At 41.7% G+C, this 20373-nt stretch overlaps 1 protein-coding gene across 1 annotated transcript in view; it reads right to left on the minus strand.

The window, feature by feature from the left end:
* Positions 1-20373, minus strand: part of ddb1 (damage-specific DNA binding protein 1) — a 149321-nt gene that overhangs the window by 19536 nt on the left and 109412 nt on the right. The window contains exons 22-24 of the mRNA XM_068046122.1: positions 17872-18042; positions 13502-13611; positions 8460-8629 (exon numbers count right to left, since the gene is read on the minus strand). Coding sequence (XP_067902223.1) covers positions 8460-8629; positions 13502-13611; positions 17872-18042 — 451 coding nt within the window. The remainder of the gene's footprint in view (positions 1-8459; positions 8630-13501; positions 13612-17871; positions 18043-20373) is intronic.

Below are 20373 nucleotides of genomic sequence, written 5' to 3' on the forward strand. Positions count from 1 at the left end.
TCTGCTGCCTCAGAAATTTCTCACCCTGCAGAAACGCGGCTTTTATGTTGATTGATCTACACTCCCATGAATGTGACCAAAAGAGCTAGATGTTTAGGATTACTTTTCCAGCTGTGGGAGAGCCAACTCTAACATCTGCACCATCCAGTCGCTCTTCAAAACCCCAAGCAACTATTGTTGCTTTAGCCTTCTAAGTCCCATCTGCAAGCACTTTTTCAGTACAAATCCACCTGTGACAAAGCTGGATGCCCCATATCTGGTACTTCAGATAAAACTCCAAACTCTCTCGAACCATCTAATTCCTTCTGTTTTGCCTCTCATTAGTTCATCAAGTTTATTGGCAGCAATGAAAACTTCACAATCATGAAGGCTTCTGCTTCTAGTTTTGTTCTGAGACTGTTCTGTGGCCTTTGTTTTGTTGTGTAATTTATTTAAGCTAAAGCCCCTACTTGTACTTTTATGTTTGTTGGGACTTCTACTGCTAGATCTCCCTCTTGCACTACTTGGGGACTTTATCCCTTATGTGATCATTTACTGACACAAGGGCTGCTTCTGGACCCACTACCTGTACTTGCAGTGGGCTTTCTTACTCTTCACTCTTTCGCCCCATTCTGCCAGTCCATGGATTTACTTCTTGGTCATGCTGAGCATTCAACCAATGTTTAAACTTGCCAGTAGCCTTTCCTGCATATCCCACAATTGTTGAATCCATCCATTCACTCGACGTCTCTGGAATACATGTCACCCGAGTACCCACTCTGGGTAAGTGGTCTTTGGATGCGATATTTCTGTCCTGTATCATCACCACTCTCATACCACTATCCAGCTTTTGATCTGCCATATTCTCTTCCTCAGGACTTCATTACAAAACACAAGTATTTGAAGTACAAGGTGCCTGGTTTACTTCTACCAGCTGCTTAGAGTCTGAGATTCTGCAATTAATTCCGATTAATCGTGAGGAACGAACCTCAACAGTTTGATTGCCGTGTTTGATAAGTACTATCTTACCATCTGACATATTACCTTATCAAGGTCTTTTCATTCCCTCTGACCCTCCCTTTTATAATGCACCAAATTTCCTGAATTAAATTCCGTCTCAGATGGTCTTGTATGATGCCTCAGTACTCTACAAATCTTCTGAGACCTCGGCTTTGATGAAAGCCCATCTCTCTGCATGTAAAGCATTCAAATGTGTTGAAAAAAAGGAACTAAATGTAGCCTTTTCTAGAAGTGGCGGTCTATTGCACAGCACAGAAGCCGATTTGGGATTTATCCCAAGGACAAATTGATCGAGACTATACTCACTAAGCATCTGGAGTGAATTTTTTTGCATGAACCGCCCATACCAGGGCAGTTGTCAACTTGTGTCTGGTTGACCAGCTAAAAATTTATGCAACATTTCGTCAATCATCACATAATTCCTTTCACTGAGTCAATTGCTGAAAGGACTTTCAGCTACAGTATTCATGACCATGATATTCACGTTTTCATACGGCTCTTAGTCACTGGAAAATTCCCCTCCATATCAGTCAGAAACTTTGTTGATGCCCCAAGTCCATTCCCTACTCACGTCTCCATGATTTTATCTATTATAACCCTTTTGTCCTTACTAAGTATTATTGTAGAAAGACTTAGTCTGGTCACCAGATCCACAAAATGTAGAATAAAAATATATTTTGTCTTTATCCTATACCTTTAGATCCATGGCAATTACTTAGTGAAAGTCACGTACCAATAAAAAGCTTACAAGAGGATGTAACGGCATCCTCCACTATTTTCTACAGATTTCACACTTCTCGTTAATCTCTTCTATTAGTCTTGTATACTGTTAATCAACATTTTAACCTTTGACAAGTAGGGTGAGCAAATTGTCTATGTAACTTAAAGTTTGGTTCTCTGATTCTTATCACCTGATGCTATTGATCGTTGCCTTAACATTCTGACGAAAATCAGGTTTTGTTAAGGGAAAATGGTGACTGCAGCTTTGATAGTAACGGAGGTGCGTGAGCGGGCTTACAGCTGTGAAGTCAATTTCAGTGGAAGTTTAAAAGTGAATTCCCTTTTGTTTTCGGAGGACCAGGGGACTGCTGGGTAAGGAAAAAGTATATATTTGTGTGGTGGCTGTACCCGAGACACTACACGTGTAGTGTCTCCCACCCACCCTCCTCCTCTAACCAAAAAAAAAGGACTCTGGTGTGTTGATAACGTAAGCTTTTTATTTAAGAAGTTCTGTCCGTTGGATTGCTAAGCTAACAAGTTTTGACTTTTTGTTTTTGGTTTTTCAGTAGATTTGTTGGGAATTTGGAATAGTGGGAATGGAGGTTAAGGCAGTTGTATGTTCCTCCTGCAGAATGTGGGAGGTAAGGGTCGCCAAGAGTGTCCCTGCTGACTGCATCTGTGGGAAGTGCACCCAACTCCAGCTCCTCGAGAACCGCGTTAGGGAACTGGAGCTGGAGCAACTTCGGATCATTCGGGAGGCGGAGGAGGTCATTGAGAGGAGTTATGGGGAGGTAGTCACACCTCAGGTAAAAGAAGTAGTTAGATGGGTTACCGTCAGGGGAAGGAGAGGGAACCAGCAGGCAGTGCAGGGATCCCCTGTGGCCGTTTCCCTCAACAACAGGTATACCATTTTGGATACTGTTGCGGGGGACGACTTACCAGGGGTAAGCAATGGGGTACAGGTATCTGGCACAGAGTCTGTCCCTGTTGCTCAGAAGGGAAGGGGGAAGAGGAGCAGAACATTAGTCATTGGGGACTCCATAGTTAGGGGAACAGATAGGAGGTTCTGTGGGAACGAGAGAGACTCACGGTTGGTATGTTGCCTCCCAGGTGCCAGGGTTCGTGATGTCTCGGATCGTGTTTTTGGGATCCTTAATGGGGAGGGGGAGCAGCCCCAAGTCGTGGTCCACATAGGCACCAACGACATAGGTAGGAAGAGAGATGGGGATTTAAGACAGAAATTCAGGGAGCTAGGGTGGAAGCTTAGAGCGAGAACAAACAGAGTTGTTATCTCTGGGTTGTTGCCCGTGCCACGTGATAGCGAAGCGAGGAATAGGGAGAGAGAGGAGTTGAACACGTGGCTGCAGGGATGGTGCAGGAGGGAGGGTTTTGGTTTCCTGGATAATTGGGGCTCTTTCTGGGGTAGGTGGGACCTCTACAAACAGGATGGTCTTCACCTGAACCAGAGGGGTACCAATATCCTGGGGGGGGGAGGTTTGCTAGTGCTCTTCGGGGGGGTTTAAACTAATTCAGCAGGGGAATGGGAACCTAAATTGTAGTGCCAGTGTACAGGATGTTGAGAGTAGTGAGGTCAGGGATATGGTTACAAGGACGCAAGAGGGCACTGGCAAGCAAGAACCTGGTTTAAAGTGTGTCTATTTCAACGCCAGGAGCATCCGGAATAAGGTGGGTGAGCTTGCAGCATGGGTTGGTACCTGGGATCTCGATGTAGTGGCCATTTCGGAGACATGGGTAGAGCAGGGGCAGGAATGGATGTTGCAGATTCCGGGATTTAGATGTTTCAGTAAGAACAGAGAAGATGGTAAAAGGGGGGGGGGGGTGTGGCATTGTTAATCAAGGAGAGTATGACAGCGACAGAAAGGACGTTTGAGGACTCGTCTACTGAGGTAGTATGGGCTGAGGTTAGAAACAGGAGGGGTGAGGTTACCCTGTTGGGAGTCTTTTATAGACCTCCGAATAGTTCCAGAGATGTAGAGGAAATGATAGCGAAGATGATTCTCGACAGGGGCGAGAGTAACAGGGTAGTTGTTATGGGGGACTTTAACTTTCCAAATATCGACTGGAAATACTATAGTTCGAGTACTTTAGATGGGTCAGTTTTTGTCCAGTGTGTGCAGGAGGGTTTTCTGACACAGTATGTAGACAGGCCAACCAGGGGCGATGCCACAGTGGATTTGGTACTGGGAAATGAACCCGGCCAGGTGTTAGATTTAGATGTAGGTGAGCACTTTGGTGATAGTGAACACAATTCGGTTAGGTTTACCTTAGCGATGGGCAGGGACAGGTATATACCGCAGAATTATAGCTGGGGGAAAGGAAATTATGATGCGATTAGGCAAGATTTAGGATGCGTAGGATGGGGAAGGAAACTGCAGGGGATGGGAACAATCGAAATGTGGAGCTTATTCAAGGAGCAGCTACTGTGTGTCCTTGATAAGTATGTACCTGTGAGGCAGGGAGGAAGTTGTCGTGCGAGGGAGCCGTGGTTTACTAAAGAAGTTGAAGCGCTTGTCAAGAGGAAGAAGGCGGCTTATGTTAGGATGAGACGTGAAGGCTCAGTTAGGGCGCTTGAGAGCTACAAGCTAGCCAGAAAGGATCTAAAGGGAGAGCCAAGGAGAGGACACGAGAAGTCATTGGTGGATCGGATCAGGGAAAACCCTAAGGCTTTCTATAGGTATATCAGGAATAAAAGAAAGACTAGAGTTAGATTAGGGCCAATCAAGGATAGTAGTGGGAAGTTGTGTGTGGAATCAGAGGAGATAGGGGAAGTGTTAAATGAATATTTTGCGTCAGTATTTACAGTAGAGAAAGAAAATGTTGTTGAGAATACTGAGATTCAGGCTACGAGGCTAGATGGGATTGAGGTTCACAAGGAGGAGGTGTTAGCAATTTTGGAAAGTGTGAAAATAGATAAGTCCCCTGGGCCAGATGGGATTTATCCTAGGATTCTCTGGGAAGCTGGGGAGGAGATTGCAGAGACTTTGTCCTTGATCTTTATGTCGTCATTGTCGACAGGAATAGTGCCGGAAGACTGGAGGATAGCAAATGTTGTCCCCTTGTTCAAGAAGGGGAGTAGAGACAGCCCTGGTAATTATAGACCTGTGAGCCTTACTTCGGTTGTGGGTAAAATGTTGGAAAAGGTTATAAGAGACAGGATTTATAATCATCTTGAAAAGAATAAGTTCATTAGAGATAGTCAGCACGGTTTTGTGAAAGGTAGGTCGTGCCTCACAAACCTTATTGAGTTTTTCGAGAAGGTGACCAAACAGGTGGATGAGGGTAAAGCAGTGGATGTGGTGTATATGGATTTCAGTAAGGCGTTTGATAAGGTTCCCCACGGTAGGCTATTGCAGAAAATACGGAAGTATGGGGTTGAAGGTGATTTAGAGCTTTGGATCAGAAATTGGCTAGCTGAAAGAAGACAGAGGGTGGTGGTTGATGGCAAATGTTCATCCTGGAGTTTAGTTACTAGTGGTGTACCGCAAGGATCTGTTTTGGGGCCACTGCTGTTTGTCATTTTTATAAATGACCTGGAAGAGGGTGTAGAAGGGTAGGTTAGTAAATTTGCAGATGACACTAAGGTCGGTGGAGTTGTGGATAGTGCCGAAGGATGTTGTAGGGTACAGAGGGACATGGATAGGCTGCAGAGCTGGGCTGAGAGATGGCAAATGGAGTTTAATGCGGAAAAGTGTGAGGTGATTCACTTTGGAAGGAGTAACAGGAATGCAGAGTACTGGGCTAATGGGAAGATTCTTGGTAGTGTAGATGAACAGAGAGATCTTGGTGTCCAGGTGCATAAATCCCTGAAGGTTGCTAACCAGGTTAATAGGGCTGTTAAGAAGGCATATGGTGTGTTAGCTTTTATTAGTAGGGGGGTCGAGTTTCGGAGCCACGAGGTCATGCTGCAGCTGTACAAAACTATGGTGAGACCGCACCTGGAGTATTGCGTGCAGTTCTGGTCACTGCATTATAGGAAGGATGTGGAAGCTATGGAAAGGGTGCAGAGGAGATTTACTAGGATGTTGCCTGGTATGGAGGGAAGGTCTTATGAGGAAAGGCTGAGGGACTTGAGGTTGTTTTCGTTGGAGAGAAGGAGGAGGAGAGGTGACTTAATAGAGACATATAAGATAATCAGAGGGTTAGATAGGGTGGATAGTGAGCGTCTTTTTCCTCGGATGGTGATGGCAAACACGAGGGGACATAGCTTCAAGTTGAGGGGTGATAGATATAGGACAGATGTGAGAGGTAGTTTCTTTACTCAGAGAGTAGTCAGGGCGTGGAACGCCCTGCCTGCAGCAGTAGTAGATTCGCCAACTTTAAGGGCATTTAAGTGGTCATTGGATAAACATATGGATGAAAATGGAATAGTGTAGGTCAGATGGTTTCACAGGTCGGCGCAACATCGAGGGCCGAAGGGCCTGTACTGCGCTGTAATGTTCTAAATTCTAAATGGACTTACTGGTTCAACTGCACAGCCACAAACTTTCCAAAAATAACTGCCTTATCATGTTCCATGTCAAGTTTCAGTTGTACCTTTTTCATACGTTTACTTAAAATCAGAGGTATCGCACTACCTGTTAGTACTTATAAAATGGTTTAACTCCAGCTATTTTACATGGAATTACAACTCTCTTTACTAGCCTCAATGTGTTGTCATCAAATTTAAAGCAAGTAGCACTTTTCCTTAATCTTGTGTCAATCCTGACTACTTAAGTGAATCAAGATAACATTTCAACTAATCTATTCCACATACTGTTGAAGTGCAAGCACTATCAAGTGCTGCATATTCATCACAGGACTAAAATGTCTTGTGAACAGTATAATTTGTTCAGATTCATCACTACTTTCATCCTTTTCCTCAGAATTCTCTTCGTCATGTGTCATTTCGAAGACCCTGCCTCTCCGCTTTGGGCAATTTTTCACATAATGGTATTTCAAGTCACACCTGATCCACTGATTAACTGTTCCTTGGGCTGTTCTGGGATTCATTCACCTATTATAGCTGTTCAAATTTTGTCTTCCGCTGCAATAGCCAGATCTGCTAAAGGTGCTTTCATCCTCATTCTGCCTGTCTTTAATCCATTGGTGCCTGTGACCATTCCGAAATCTGGCAATTATTGAGTCCTCTATTCTTTGTGTCACTACAGATTGTCCCAGTTGTTCCACATCGGCTGAAAGAAATCATTATTTCCCCAGGACCTTTCTCAAGACAACATAGAACCAAACACTAGTAGCCTGTCCAATTGAGACAGGTTGGCACAATCCAGCAATTTAAATGCTAGTTCTGAACCAGGGATCCTGAAATTAAATTAAGTCAGTCTTTTGTACAATCTGTTAAAGTCCATGGTATATTCCTCCATGGAATGCCCATTTGTTTTGCAAAACCGATCACAGACCAACCATACCTCATATGCACTTAACAGATCATCGTTCCTGTAGATTTCATCCAAGAACTCGAAAAGAAGATCTAAACCTTCATCACTATCCAACTGGCGTGCATCCACTTCACAAAATACTTCATTTCTGACTTTACTTCTGATAGGAAGTCTCAACGCTAAGGCCATACCTTATTTCCTGTTTGGCAGGGTTGTAACCTGCGTCTATATATCTATCTACTTCATTCTTCCAATAGTCACATGGTTCAGACTCAGAACATCAGAGTGTATTCATATGTAAATTGTTGGGATATGATTACATTCTGGAGTCTGAACCATATCCCAATAATTTACATTTGCTTTCTGACATTTTCCACAATGGCTATTGGGATTGTAATTTTCTTTCTGAAAAAAAAAATTCTTAACTTTCAGCCTTCACCTTTAGGCAACCCATCTTCTGCTACCACCATGTTAAAATCCAGAAAGCCAGGTGAAGGATTGAATTGGAGCCACTTGTCACACACTTTTATATTTATTTATAGAGTTACACATTGCACACATACACCTTCTCACCCAACAACCAGTTTCAGTCTTTGTCTATTTATAGGGATTCATGTTAATCACCATTAATGCCCACCACCTGCACACAATTAATCTACCATTAAGTCAGCATTCCTTTAAATTTCACCTGAATTACAATTTGCTAATCCTGCAGCTAGTTACTTCCCTCCAAAATGACCAAATATCCATTTATAGCAGTGAATGACAATGCAAATGATCTACTCCAGGAGAATCAAGTGGCATCAACACCTTACCATTTCTGCATCAATTCCTAAGCATTTAGAATTATGGCAGTAGATATAAATGATTGTAAGGGTTCATACTATAAAGTGTATCCTGTAAGCTCTCCCTCATAAAATATTAGTAAAAGCCATTACCCTATTAGACATCCACTTTGTTGGTAAAACAGATTTCTGTCTTCCTCCAAGTCTGGTCTCTTGCGCAACTCCTATTTTAATTGCTTCACCACTCTATGGGATGCTTTCAAGCCTCCTGGACCCTAAACTCTGGAATTCCTTTCCTAAACCGCTCTGCCTACCTCTTTTTCCTCCTTTAAGACACTCCTTAAAACCTACTCTTTGACCAAGCTTTTGGTTATCTGTCCTCATCTCCTTATGTGACACGATGTCAGATTTTCTTTGATAACTCTATGAAGCACCTTGTTAACGTTTCACTACATTACAGGCACTATATAAAAGCAAGCTGCCGTTGTTGCTGGAATGAGCATTCTACGCCAGCTTTTGTTTCACTCAGGTGACCTTCAACATTCCTGTGCAAACTCACCAATCATGCCATTGACTGTACCAAACAATACCGAACCCAGTGTAGGTGTGGAAGTCTCGCCAAGATTCTGCATTACCAGAGATCCATGACAGAACACATTGACAAACTCGCCAAGGTGGAACAGCCCCACTTCTTGGAGGTGTTGCCTTTCTTCATCTGTAGTAGCCGCACTGAAAACAAAGACATAGACCTATTGCTGCACATAAAATTCCAACACCTTTCATTTCAAGATCAGAGGGGCGGCAGAACTCACTGTAGATCCATTATACAACTTGCATTCCTACAGTTCTGCTCAGAGAAAGACATCTCAGAACACTCTACAGAGTTAGGAAAACATTCAACATTAAGCTAGAGGAAAAAAAAGTTAAGGAAGTTTGCAAGTTCTCCCTGTGTCTGCGTGGGTTTTCGCCGGGTGCTCCGGTTTCCTCCCACATCCAAAAACTTGCAGGTGATAGGTAAATTGGCCGTTGTAAATTGCCCCTAGTGTAGGGAGGTGATAGGGAATATGGGATTACTGTAGGGTTAGTATAAATGGGTGGCTGTTGGTCGGCACAGACTCGGTGGGCCGAAGGGCCTGTTTCAGTGCTGTAGCTCTAAAAGAAAAAGTGCCAAAAGCATGGTTGATAAGTACTTCTAGGTTTTTAGAGAAGCATTAAATTGGAAGAAGTTATTGAAGACTGGGATATAGTGGCAGAAGGAATGGTCACTAATGTATATTGGAGGGCAGTAGGAAGAATAACCTGGTTTCTGAGGAACAGAGGGTCAATAGAAAAAGTTAATGAATAATTTGAAAGCCAATTCACTGGGATATGGGAAGCCACTGGACCTTTGCAATGACATGGGTGAGGGGAAGCAGGAATGTAGGTGATGGTAGAAATGATCTGTAATTTGAGGAAGGTACAGGTTGGAAGGCTGGTTGGAAAAATGTTTTGAGAAATTAAGTCTCAAGATGATCCAAACATGTTACAGTATTAAGAAAAGGTACAAGTGGGGAGCAGCAATGTTTGAAGTGGAATAATTGATCTTGGTAACAGTGGATATGGTGGAAGAAGCTCATTTTGAAATTAAACAGTACAAGAAGTTTCTGCATCTCCAGTTACAGGTTTAGTGCCAGCCTGGGGTGGTTGGGACAGGGTGAGTGGGGTGGCGGAGGAGCATGCAAAAAATGCAGTTCTTTCCACGGAATGACAGGATGTGAATTTGCATCTACAATTCCTCAAAATAAAACCTTCATCCCCCGTGCAGGTGTACTGACAGCAGGCAAGAGGGGAAAACAAAAAGATATAGCGAAAACAAAAAAGTAGCTCACAAATTCCTAATTCAGAATGAAATATTAAATAATAAAAAGTGACTAACATAATTAAAACTGGACAGGTTGCATGTGGGCAGGATTGGGACCAATTTCCACCGGTGAGGGGGGGGGGGGGTTTCTAGTGCTGTCAGGGAGGGTTTAAATTAGAATGGCAGGGGGTGGGAATCTGAGCAGGGAGACAGTGGAGGGGGAAATGAAAGACAGAAAGGTAAAAAGCAAAAGTGGAAGGCAGAGAAAAGGGCAAGAAACAAATAGAGCCATAGTGCAAAATAAAGCTAAGATGACTAACAATGTTAAAAAGACAAGTCTAAAGGCATTGTGTCTTAACGCACGGAGCATTCGCAATAAGGTAGACAAATTAACAGTGCAAATAGATATCAACGGTTATGATATAGTTGTGATTATGGAGCCATGGCTGCAAGGTGACCAAGGATGGGAACTGAAGATCCAGGGGTATTCAGTATTTAGGAAGGACAGGCAAAAAGGGAAAAAGGAGGTGGGGTCACATTGTTAGTAAAGGAGGAAATCAATGCAATAGTGAAGAAGGATATTGGCTCGTGAAATCATGGCGTTGAATCTGTATGGGTGGAGCTAAGAAGCCAAGGTTCAGAAAACGTTGGTGGCGGTTGTCTATAGGCCCCCAAACAGTAGTGGAGATGTAAGGGATGGCATTAAACAGGAAATTAGAGACATATGCAATAAGGGTACAACTGTAATCATGGGTGAGTTTAATCTATATATAGATTGGTCAAACCAAATTAGCAATAATACTGTGGAGGGGGATTTCCTGGAGTGTGTATGTGATGGTTTGTTTTAGACTAATACGTTGAAGAACCAACTAGAGAACAGGCCATCATAGACTCGGTATTGTGCAATGAGAAAGGATTAATTAACAATCTTGTTGTGTGGGGTCCCTTGGGGGGCAAGTGACCATAACATGATAGAATTCTTCATTAAGATGGAGTGTGAAGTAGTCGAATCCAAAACTAGGGCCCTGAATCTAAATAAAGGAAACTACGAAGGTATGAAGCACGAGTTGGCTATGGTAGATCGGGGAACTTTACTAAAAGGGTTGACGGTGGATAGGCAATGGATAAGATTTAAAGAGCGTGTGCATGAATAACAACAATTATTCATTCCTGTCTGGTGCAAAAATAAAACCGGAAAGGTGGCTCAACCGTGGCTTACAAAAGAAATTTGCGATAGTATTAGATCCAAAGAGGAGGAATATAAAATTGCCGGAAAAAGCAGCAAGTCTGAGGATTGGGAGCAGTTTAGAATTCAGCAAAGGAGGACAAAGAGGTTGATTAAGCAGGGAAAAATCGAGTACGAGTGTAAACTTGCGGGGAACATAAAAACTGACTGTAAAAGCTTCTATAAAATATGTGAAGAAAAAAAGATTAGTGAAGACAAATGTAGGTCCCTTACAGTCAGAAATGGGGGAAATTACAATGGGGAACAAATAAATGGCAGAACAATTAAAACACATACTTTGGCTCTGTCTTCACAAAGGAGGACACAAATAACCTCCCAGAAATGTTAGGGAACCAAGGGTCTAATGAGGGGGAGGAACTGAAGGAAATCAGTATTAGGAAAAAAAAAAGTGCTAAGGAAATTAATGGGGTTAAAGGCTGACAAATCCCCAGGGCCTGATAATCTACATCCCAGAGTACTAAAGGAAGTGGCTCTGGAAATAGTGGATGCATTGGTGGTCATCTTCCAAAATTCTATAGACTTTGGAGCAGTTCCTAGAGATTGGAGGGTGGCAAATGTAACCCCACTATTTAAAAAGAGGAAGGAGAAAAGGACCAGGAATTACAGAACAGTTAGCCTTACATCAGTAGCAGGGAAAATGCTAGAGTCTATTATAAAGGATGTGATAGCAGAACACCTAGAAAGCAGAAACGACATTGGGCAAAGTCAGCATGGGTTTACGAAAGGGAAATCATGCTTAACAAATCGACTGGAGTTTTTTGAGGATGTAACTAGAAGAATAGATAAGGGAGAACCAGTGGACGTGGTGTATTTGGATTTTCAGAAGGTTTTTGATAAGGTCCCACATAACAGGTTAGTGTGCAAAATTAAATCACATGGGATTGGGGGTAATATACTGGCATGGATTGAGAATTGGTTGACAGACAGGAAACAGAGCGTAGGAATAAACTGGTCTTTTTCTGGGTGGCAGGCAGTGACTAGTGGGGTACCGCAGGGATCAGTGCTGGGCCCCAGCTATTCACAATATATATTAGTGACTTGGGTGAGGGAACTAACTAACATTTCCAAGTTTGCAGACAACACAAAGCTTGCGGGGGCGGGGGGGGGTGGAATGTGAGCTGTGAGGAGGATGCAAAAAGGCCCCAATGTGATTTGGACAAGTTGGATGAGTGGGCAAATGCATGGCAGATGCAGTATAACATGGATAAATGTGAGGTTATCCACTTTGGTTGTAAAAACAGAAAGGCATATTATCTGAATGATGATAGAATCGGAAAGGGGGAGGTGCAACAAGACCTGGGTGTCCTTGCACACCAGTCACTGAAAGCAAGCATGAGACCATATCAGGAGTACTGCGCGCAGTTTTGGTCTCCTTATCTCAGGAAGGATGTTCTTGCCATGGAGGGAGTGCAAAGATGATTTACTAGGCTGATTCCTGGAATGGCAGGATTGACGTTTGAGGAGAGATTGGGTCGACTAGGCCTATATTCACTAGAGTTTAGAAGAATGAGAGGGTATCTCATAGAAACCTATAAAATTCTAACAGGACTAGACAGGCTAGATGCAGGGAGAATGTTCCCGATGGCTGGGGTGTCCAGAACTAGGGGTCACAGTCTCAGGATACAGAGTACGCCACCTAGATGAGGAGAAATTTCTTCACTCAGAGGGTGGTGAACCTGTGGAATTCTCTACCACAGAAGGCACTGGAGGCACAGTCATTAGATATATTCAAGGAGGAGATGAATATATTTCTTAATACCAAAGGGATCAAGGGATATGGGGAAAAATGGGGGAAACAGGGTACTTAATTAGATGATCAGCCATGATCTTTTTTAAATGGCGGAGCAGGCCCGAAGGGCCGAACGACTTACTCCTGCTCCGATTTTCTATGTTTCTATAAACATGAAATAAATAACTGCTTTCAGGAAGTGAAATTATTCTTAGTATATGAACTCAGGTTTTTTTTTAGAAACAGAATTAGAGCAATACTGGAAGCAGGTACAGAGAGCGAGAGTGAGAGCGAGATCAATGGTGATGGCAGTGAGGAAGTGATCAGTGGCCTTATTTGTGTTCTAACCCCTTGAAGTGGCAAGGTCCCACTTGATGATAAGCCTGACATTGAGTGACAACTGAAATGTGAAAAATTCCGACAGGCATTGATAGAATTCAAGCATTGGTATATTTAATATATTATTGCACACATATGCAAAGTGGTCAGCTCTTGCATCCTGAATGTAAAACAAATTTGTGCAACCATTTTTAAATGAAGCAGCAGAAACTGCATTTTTAGATCTGACTTTCAATTCTCAAAAAGTTACCAAAGTCACACTAAAAATGGTCCATGTGGTTCAAAACGGGCTGGATGGGTACTCACCCTACAAGAGCATTCTTTCATATTTCAGCTGATGAGGTCCTAGGCCAGAACACATTTGTCATACAATAGCTTGAAAGGTTTAAAGGGGATTACACACAGAATGCGTGCAGGAGTGGAGTGACTTTCACTGAACCTGCTCACCTGTCTTTCTGACATACAAATAAGTTGAAGGAGTTTTCCGCACCCAGGAAATTATCATCATCCAGTATCTCAACAGCACTCATCCAATTAGGGTTGAAGTCCCGGGCGATCTTGCGTAAAAATAAAGGAACAAAATCAATTTTAAAGTCACTATTTCATTAATATACCAATACAAATATCAGACAGATGCTTGTATTGTTAGTACCATTAATGAGACTTAAAAGCAAAGCATTGTCCACTTGATCCCAATCCACTATTTGAAGAGACCGGAATACTTAAACTGGTCAACATGTATCTCTAAACCACTTCCCACAATTAAGACATTAACTGATCATATACCTTGGTGCTATTTGTGGGTTTTTCCTGTGCATGTAGCCTCATGGATCTTTAAGAACACAGGTTATGTAAGTAATTGTATAACCTACCAAACTTTGAAGAAAAAATGTAGCTGTGCAATAAGATGTTCTGTCCTTCCACACTTGGGCTGTGTCTGGAAACAGCATTTTGAGCTGTATAATCACCAAAGTGAATCAATGATGGCTACAGGACTGTTACTAGGAATATGTTGCGCGGGAAACATCAATGATTACACAGGATACACAACACAGAAACAGGCCATTCTGCCCAACTAGTTCCTGCCAGCGCTTATGCTCCACTTGACTATCCTCCCATTCTTCCTCATCTAACTATCACCGTAACCCTTCATTCCCTTCTCCCTCATTTGCTCATCTGGCTTCCGCTTAAATGCATCTATGCTATTCGTTTCAACCACTCCCTGTAGTAGCAAGTTCCACATTCTTGCCACTCTCTGAATAAGTTTCTTCTGAATTCGCTATTTGAATTCTTGGTGATATCGATGGCCTCTAGTTTGCTCTTCCCTACAAACGGAAACATTCTCTCTGTGTCTACTCTACCAAAACCTTTCCCAATTTTAAAGATCTTGATTAGGCCACCCCTCAGCTTTCTCTTTTCAAGAGAAAAGAGACCCAGCCTGTTCATCCTTTCCTGATAGGTATACTGCCACATTCCTGGTATTAGCCTTGCAAATCTGTTTTGCACCCTCTCCAGTGCCTGTCTCTTTTTTATAATATGGCAATCAGAAGTGCAGACATTTCACCAGGTATGGTCGGACGAAGGTTCAATACAAGTTCAACATAATTTATTTACTTTTCAATTCTATTCCTTTAGAAATAAACCCTACAGCTTGGTTTGCTTTATGGCCTTTTTCATTTGTGTATTTGTACTCCCAGATCCCTTTGCTCCTCTGCCCCATTTAGATTCTTATTTTCTATGCCACCTCCTTATTTTTCTTACAAAATGTATTACCTCACATTCATCAATGCTGAAATTCAATTGCCAATTATATGTCCTGTCTGCATGTTTAATATGTTGAAATTTGTTGCAGTCCTTCTCAGTATTTGGTGTCATCTGCAAAGTTAAAATTTGTAGCTTTGATTCTAAAGTCTAAACTGTTAATATAAATCGTGAACAGCTGTCCCAGCATTAGTCCTTGTGAAACACCACTTCTCACCTTCTACAACTAGGAATAACTATCCTTAATCCCTACTCTCCAATTTATCTTTCAACAGCTAGCTATCCATTCTGGTACTTGTCCCTTAACTCCACATTCTCTAACCAGATTCATTAGTGTATTGTGTGTTACCTTATCAAAGCCCTTTTGAAAGTCTAGATAAATTACATATATTGCATTACCCTTGGCTACTCTCTTAACTCTTCAAAAAATGCAGAGGTTGGTCAAGCAAGACTTTCCCTTTTGAAATCCATGTCGACTATTCATTATTATATTTTGGGTTTCTAGATGTTTTTCTCTCCTTTAGTAGAGATTCTATTATATTTCCTACCAATGATGTTACGCAGACTGGTCTTTAGCTCCTTGGACATGTTCTATCTCCCTTCTTAACTTTAGGTATAAAGTTAGCTATCTGCCAGTCTACTGACACTACACCTTTCTGTTAACAAATGATTAAATATGTGTAGTAATGTCTCTGCTACCTCTTCCCTATTTTCTTTTAAAATGAGATGTAATCAGTCCAGGCGTGTTTAATCGACTTTAAGTCTGATTAGCTCATTTAATATTTCAGCACTTTTTATTTTAAATGCAATTATCTCATTTCTAATCTCATCATCTGATGTCATGCCCATCTGTCCTGTTTCCATGGTAAATACTGAAGCAAAGTAATTATTCTGTATTTTCCCCCATTTTTCAAATTGCCTGTGATATTACTTTGTCCTTTATTAAGTGACCCTATTCCCATTGTGACTTTCCTCTTTTTAAATTGATGTGCCTGTAAAATATTTTAATATTTGTTTTATGTTCCTTGATAATTTATGTTACTTCTCTTCCCCAATTTATTTTAACTTCTCTCCTAAATTTCTTAATATTCTCCCTAGTCATGCTCTCCCCTGCTGTCCATGTACTTAGTGTATGTCTCTTTCCTTATCCTCAATTTTTTTCCTTATGCCTTTATTCATTCATGGGACTCATTAATGTTTAGTCTGTTCCTGTTTTTTAGTGGAATATATTCTATATTGTTAAACAATGTCTATGACAAACAATATTGTTGCTCATTTTAATTTTCCCAAGTTCAACAAAGGTTAACCAGTAAACAAGTTTTTACTGGAAAGCATGTGATTTCAAGTAAACATAGCACGGGTTTAACTTGAGATATTTTGTGTTGTGACAAGACAGAATTGATGATTATCCTGGGACTTGCCTGAAAATGCTTAATTTCACTTTGAACTGTTAAAAGCCAGCTGGTTTTTTGGACTGAAAGGAGTTGTTGGAGAGCTGCATATGGGCCTGCCAGGATCAGAAGAAAATCCAGACTACTGTTAACTCTCTTTGAAGAATCCCTACTATTGAAAAGCAAAAGCCTGTATCAAGTTGTACTCTTGCCTCCTGTACTTGGAAGACATACTGAATGTTTGCAGAAACCTTGCATCGAATGTGTTAGAACTGAACCCTTTGTTGCCACACACCTGCTGTAAGACCTATGTGAAGCCTTCTGTAGTTGAATTTCTTTGAACGCCTACCAAAGCAGACTGTCCATCAACATCACCTTGAAAGATTCCTAGTGGCAGTCACCTATTCGACTTTGGGACACCTCGCCAAAACAAAGGACTTACATATCCGCTTCTCAATTTTTTTTATTCCTTCTATTTCTTTGCAACAACTATAAACAAAAATCCCTTTTTTCCTGGTTAACTGGTTTTTGGATGTATGTGCATGTGGGCTAGGATAAAAAAATACAGGGCTTTAATATTTCAATTCAAATATTTACTTCATTATTGGTTAAGACTTGGTTTATAATAAACTGATAATTTTGTTTATTATTAAAGAAAGCTGGTTGGTGTGCTTTATTCTGGACATAGAGTATCTAATTGACTGTTTTGGAAAGTAGGAAAATGTATTGATATGTTGTGACCTGTGGAGAAGTGGGACTGAATTAACAGTGCACTCTTCCCACCTCGGCCGTAACAATGTTCCCCAACTCGGTGAATTAGATGCATCACCAGTTGCATTGATATCAATATGCTAGCTAAGATTTAGTATAGGTACTGCCCATTCACAAATTAATATGCTCTGCTATGCAATTCACAAATCTTTTTAACACCGGTGCTTTCCTGGCTGGCTATTTTCAGACTGAGAGAAAGCAGGAATGAAGAGAATTAAAATGATTGGATGTCCCAACTCTCAAACCTCCATTTTATTAACATACTGTCAAAAGGTATGATTCTTGCCACCCCTGCTGCCTGAAAACCAGCAAAGCACACAAAGAATACTGCACAATGTTCTGTAAGGGTTAAACAACGGTATAACATTACAAGTCCTCTCACACCACGCCTGTAGCCAAAGAGGATTGACAAATGGTAAGAGCCGCTATTACCTCCCTTGCATCTCTTAACAGCCTGGGATACATTTCCTCTGGGCCTGGCGATGTATCTACTTGCAAAGATGTAGCATCTGGGTTATTGGCCAACATTAGACTGAGACATACAAATCAGAAGGCCCCAGTTATGCCTTCCACTGGGAGCCTAGGTTAGCTGGTCTAGATCAAGGCAACAGTTATGGGTTTCAAAACTGGTCTCAGCATCCCCAGGTTCGGGAGAGTAGAAAAAATAATTCAGCAAAGATTCCCCCTCCTCAACAGCGACTCCTTACTGTGTGCATTCAGACTTTAGGTAATGACAGGACCAAACTCGGTTATGATGTCCTCCATGGATGAACATTCTCCTAATACTAATTTCTAGGCCTGTACATGATGGACCAACAGGTTAGCTTTTTCAGAGCAGCAAAAATCTGGAAAAAAGCAAGGAAAAATGCAATTTAAACTCAAGTTGCATTGTACCTCTTCAAAATTCCCTTCCATGGGTTTATATGCAAGAAGTAGCACCGAGCGCATCAAGTCTCCCACCAGGATGAAGTCTCCTTTTGTTTTCAGGTAGAGGGCCATGATATTATTGTAGTGATTACACTCTGTGCGTAGTTCTTTTTCAGCAGTCCATTCATATAAACGCACCTAAAGTGAAAATCACACTGTTACTTCTTCATATCTGGGATAGAATACAGAGTTAATGCACTGAGATCTGGTTTTACCCACCTGATCAAAATAAACTCAAAGTAATGAGAAAAATAAATAAGGCATGCTTTATGTCAAATGATGATATTTAATCAACTGAACTTTACAAAAAACAGACTAAAGGTGACTTGAGCTTGCAGCTAGAGATGGCTAACCTAATTTGTATCACTGCACCTTTCACATTTCAATCCATTGAGACGGAGACACCCATGTCTGCAAAAACCCATCAAAGAAAATGACCTGGGGAATCTGAGTGACCATTTATCCTGTCCCCATTAGCAAGGCATCAAGGCTTGAATACCTGAGGTATTCAACTGGTGGAGGTGAACCACTAAACCTAATCACTTGAACAATGGGACCCCAGCTGTGAGAAGAGGAATCCCAGACATGAACTAATCAAGTTGCAAGGGGAAATATACCAGTGACGACCATGTCTGAATCACTGGGTGACTGTCATATGACAGGTCCACACTTGGTGTGTTTAAACTTCTGCTTTCTCTGCAGTAAAGACACAAGCAGCTAAGACGCTGATGAAAATAGACCAGAGTGGTGGGGGGGGGGGGGGGGGGGCGGCTCCTTCCTCCCTCTCTCTCCAACCCACCTTGCAAGCTTCAAACCGTTTGCTGACCACATCCACCCAGGGACTCCTTGAAAGAAAGCACTACTGTCGCCAGGAGAACAGCCAAATCAGCCGTCTACATCTTTAAATCAGAAGCATCGAGACCGAGGGAAAGTCACGAGACCACCAAATTCAGCCTGAAATTAGCTGAATCACCAACCTCCACAGGCTGTATATCCCTTTTATTTCTCTGGACTCTAATTTGGCCAATCTATGCTCCCCCACTCTAACATATTTGCGTGCGCGAGAGAGAGAGAGACAGAGAAAGTTGGAACGTATGTTATTTTATAGCTAACCTCTTTTTTTGCTAAACTCAAGAACACCAGTCCAGTTGGTTCTTTTATGGTCACAGCGTGTAAACAGTTAAACACTCACTGAACTGGCAAGTATATCCTTTTCAAATCGGAAGTAAATCTATTGCGGTCAAGTGTGGAGAGGGAAAAGAGGGGAACTATTTGACCCCTCCTCACCTGATCGCAACAGTCCACTTGAAGTGAAAACATCCAGCTAAACCGTGAAGAACAGTGGTACAATTATAGATTACATTTTTCCAAAATTGGGTGGTATCTGGAATGAACATTTTGTAGCTGTGTGATGCTAGGGTGAAGTAATGGCAGTTACAGCTCTATTACTGACAATGGCGGGAGAAATTCGAATTGGGGAATTAAGAACAGGCAAAAATTGTATTAATTGCAAGTGCAATTTTTCCTTTCACTTATTATTTAGAATTTAGAACATTACAGCGCAGTACAGGCCCTTCGGCCCTCGATGTTGCGCCGACCTGTGAAACCATCTGACCTACACTATTCCATTTTCATCCATATGTCTATCCAATGACCACTTAAATGCCCTTAAAGTTGGCAAATCTACTACTGCTGCAGGCAGGGCGTTCCACGCCCTGACTACTCTCTGAGTAAAGAAACTACCTATTAGTACGTGTAAGTACATAAATTTAACAGTGAAGTTTCTAATAACATTGGCATCGTCATTAAACTAAGGTCCTGTCCAATAATTTCAGTTTTCAGGTGGAATTTAAAGATCCCATGCCACTACTTGAAGAGGAGCAGGAAATTCAGTCACTAGAGTCCTGCTCAATATTTCTCAAACAACCAATTGGATTAATTGGTCATTTACGTCACTTTTGTTTTGTTAGATGTTGCTGTTGCAGATGCTTGCCACATCTGCCTAGTCACTGCACTCATAATTAGACAGAAATTACAAAACAGAAACAGGCAATTCCCCCCAATCAGTCCATGTTGTTTACCTGCCAGATAAGCACCCCAAAAATACTTCATTGCGTGAAGTGATTCAAGATGTTTGAACGTGATGACGCAAGTAATAAATGCAAGTATTGTTTATTTATATCACTCAAGTGTGCAAACTGTGTAATTCTCAATCTATTTACCTGCAGGTATCATGAGCATTGAAAGGTACCATCACGAGAAAAAGTATATAAAATTTTATTTCACTAATTCTGTATAGTTGCAGGCCTAGATTTAATAGGTTAAGTTAGTAATTGCATTCTCATATTACGATATTTAACTGGAGATAAAAACCCCATGGAGCAACAGAACTGGCTTTGACTGCTCAACTCACAGTCCGAAACCAAGTGGAACTGAGGCTTTAATTCTTCTTCCTTGAGCACAGGAAGA

Source organism: Heterodontus francisci, chromosome 14, assembly GCF_036365525.1.
Source record: "Heterodontus francisci isolate sHetFra1 chromosome 14, sHetFra1.hap1, whole genome shotgun sequence".
Classification (NCBI taxonomy): Eukaryota; Metazoa; Chordata; class Chondrichthyes; order Heterodontiformes; family Heterodontidae; genus Heterodontus; species Heterodontus francisci.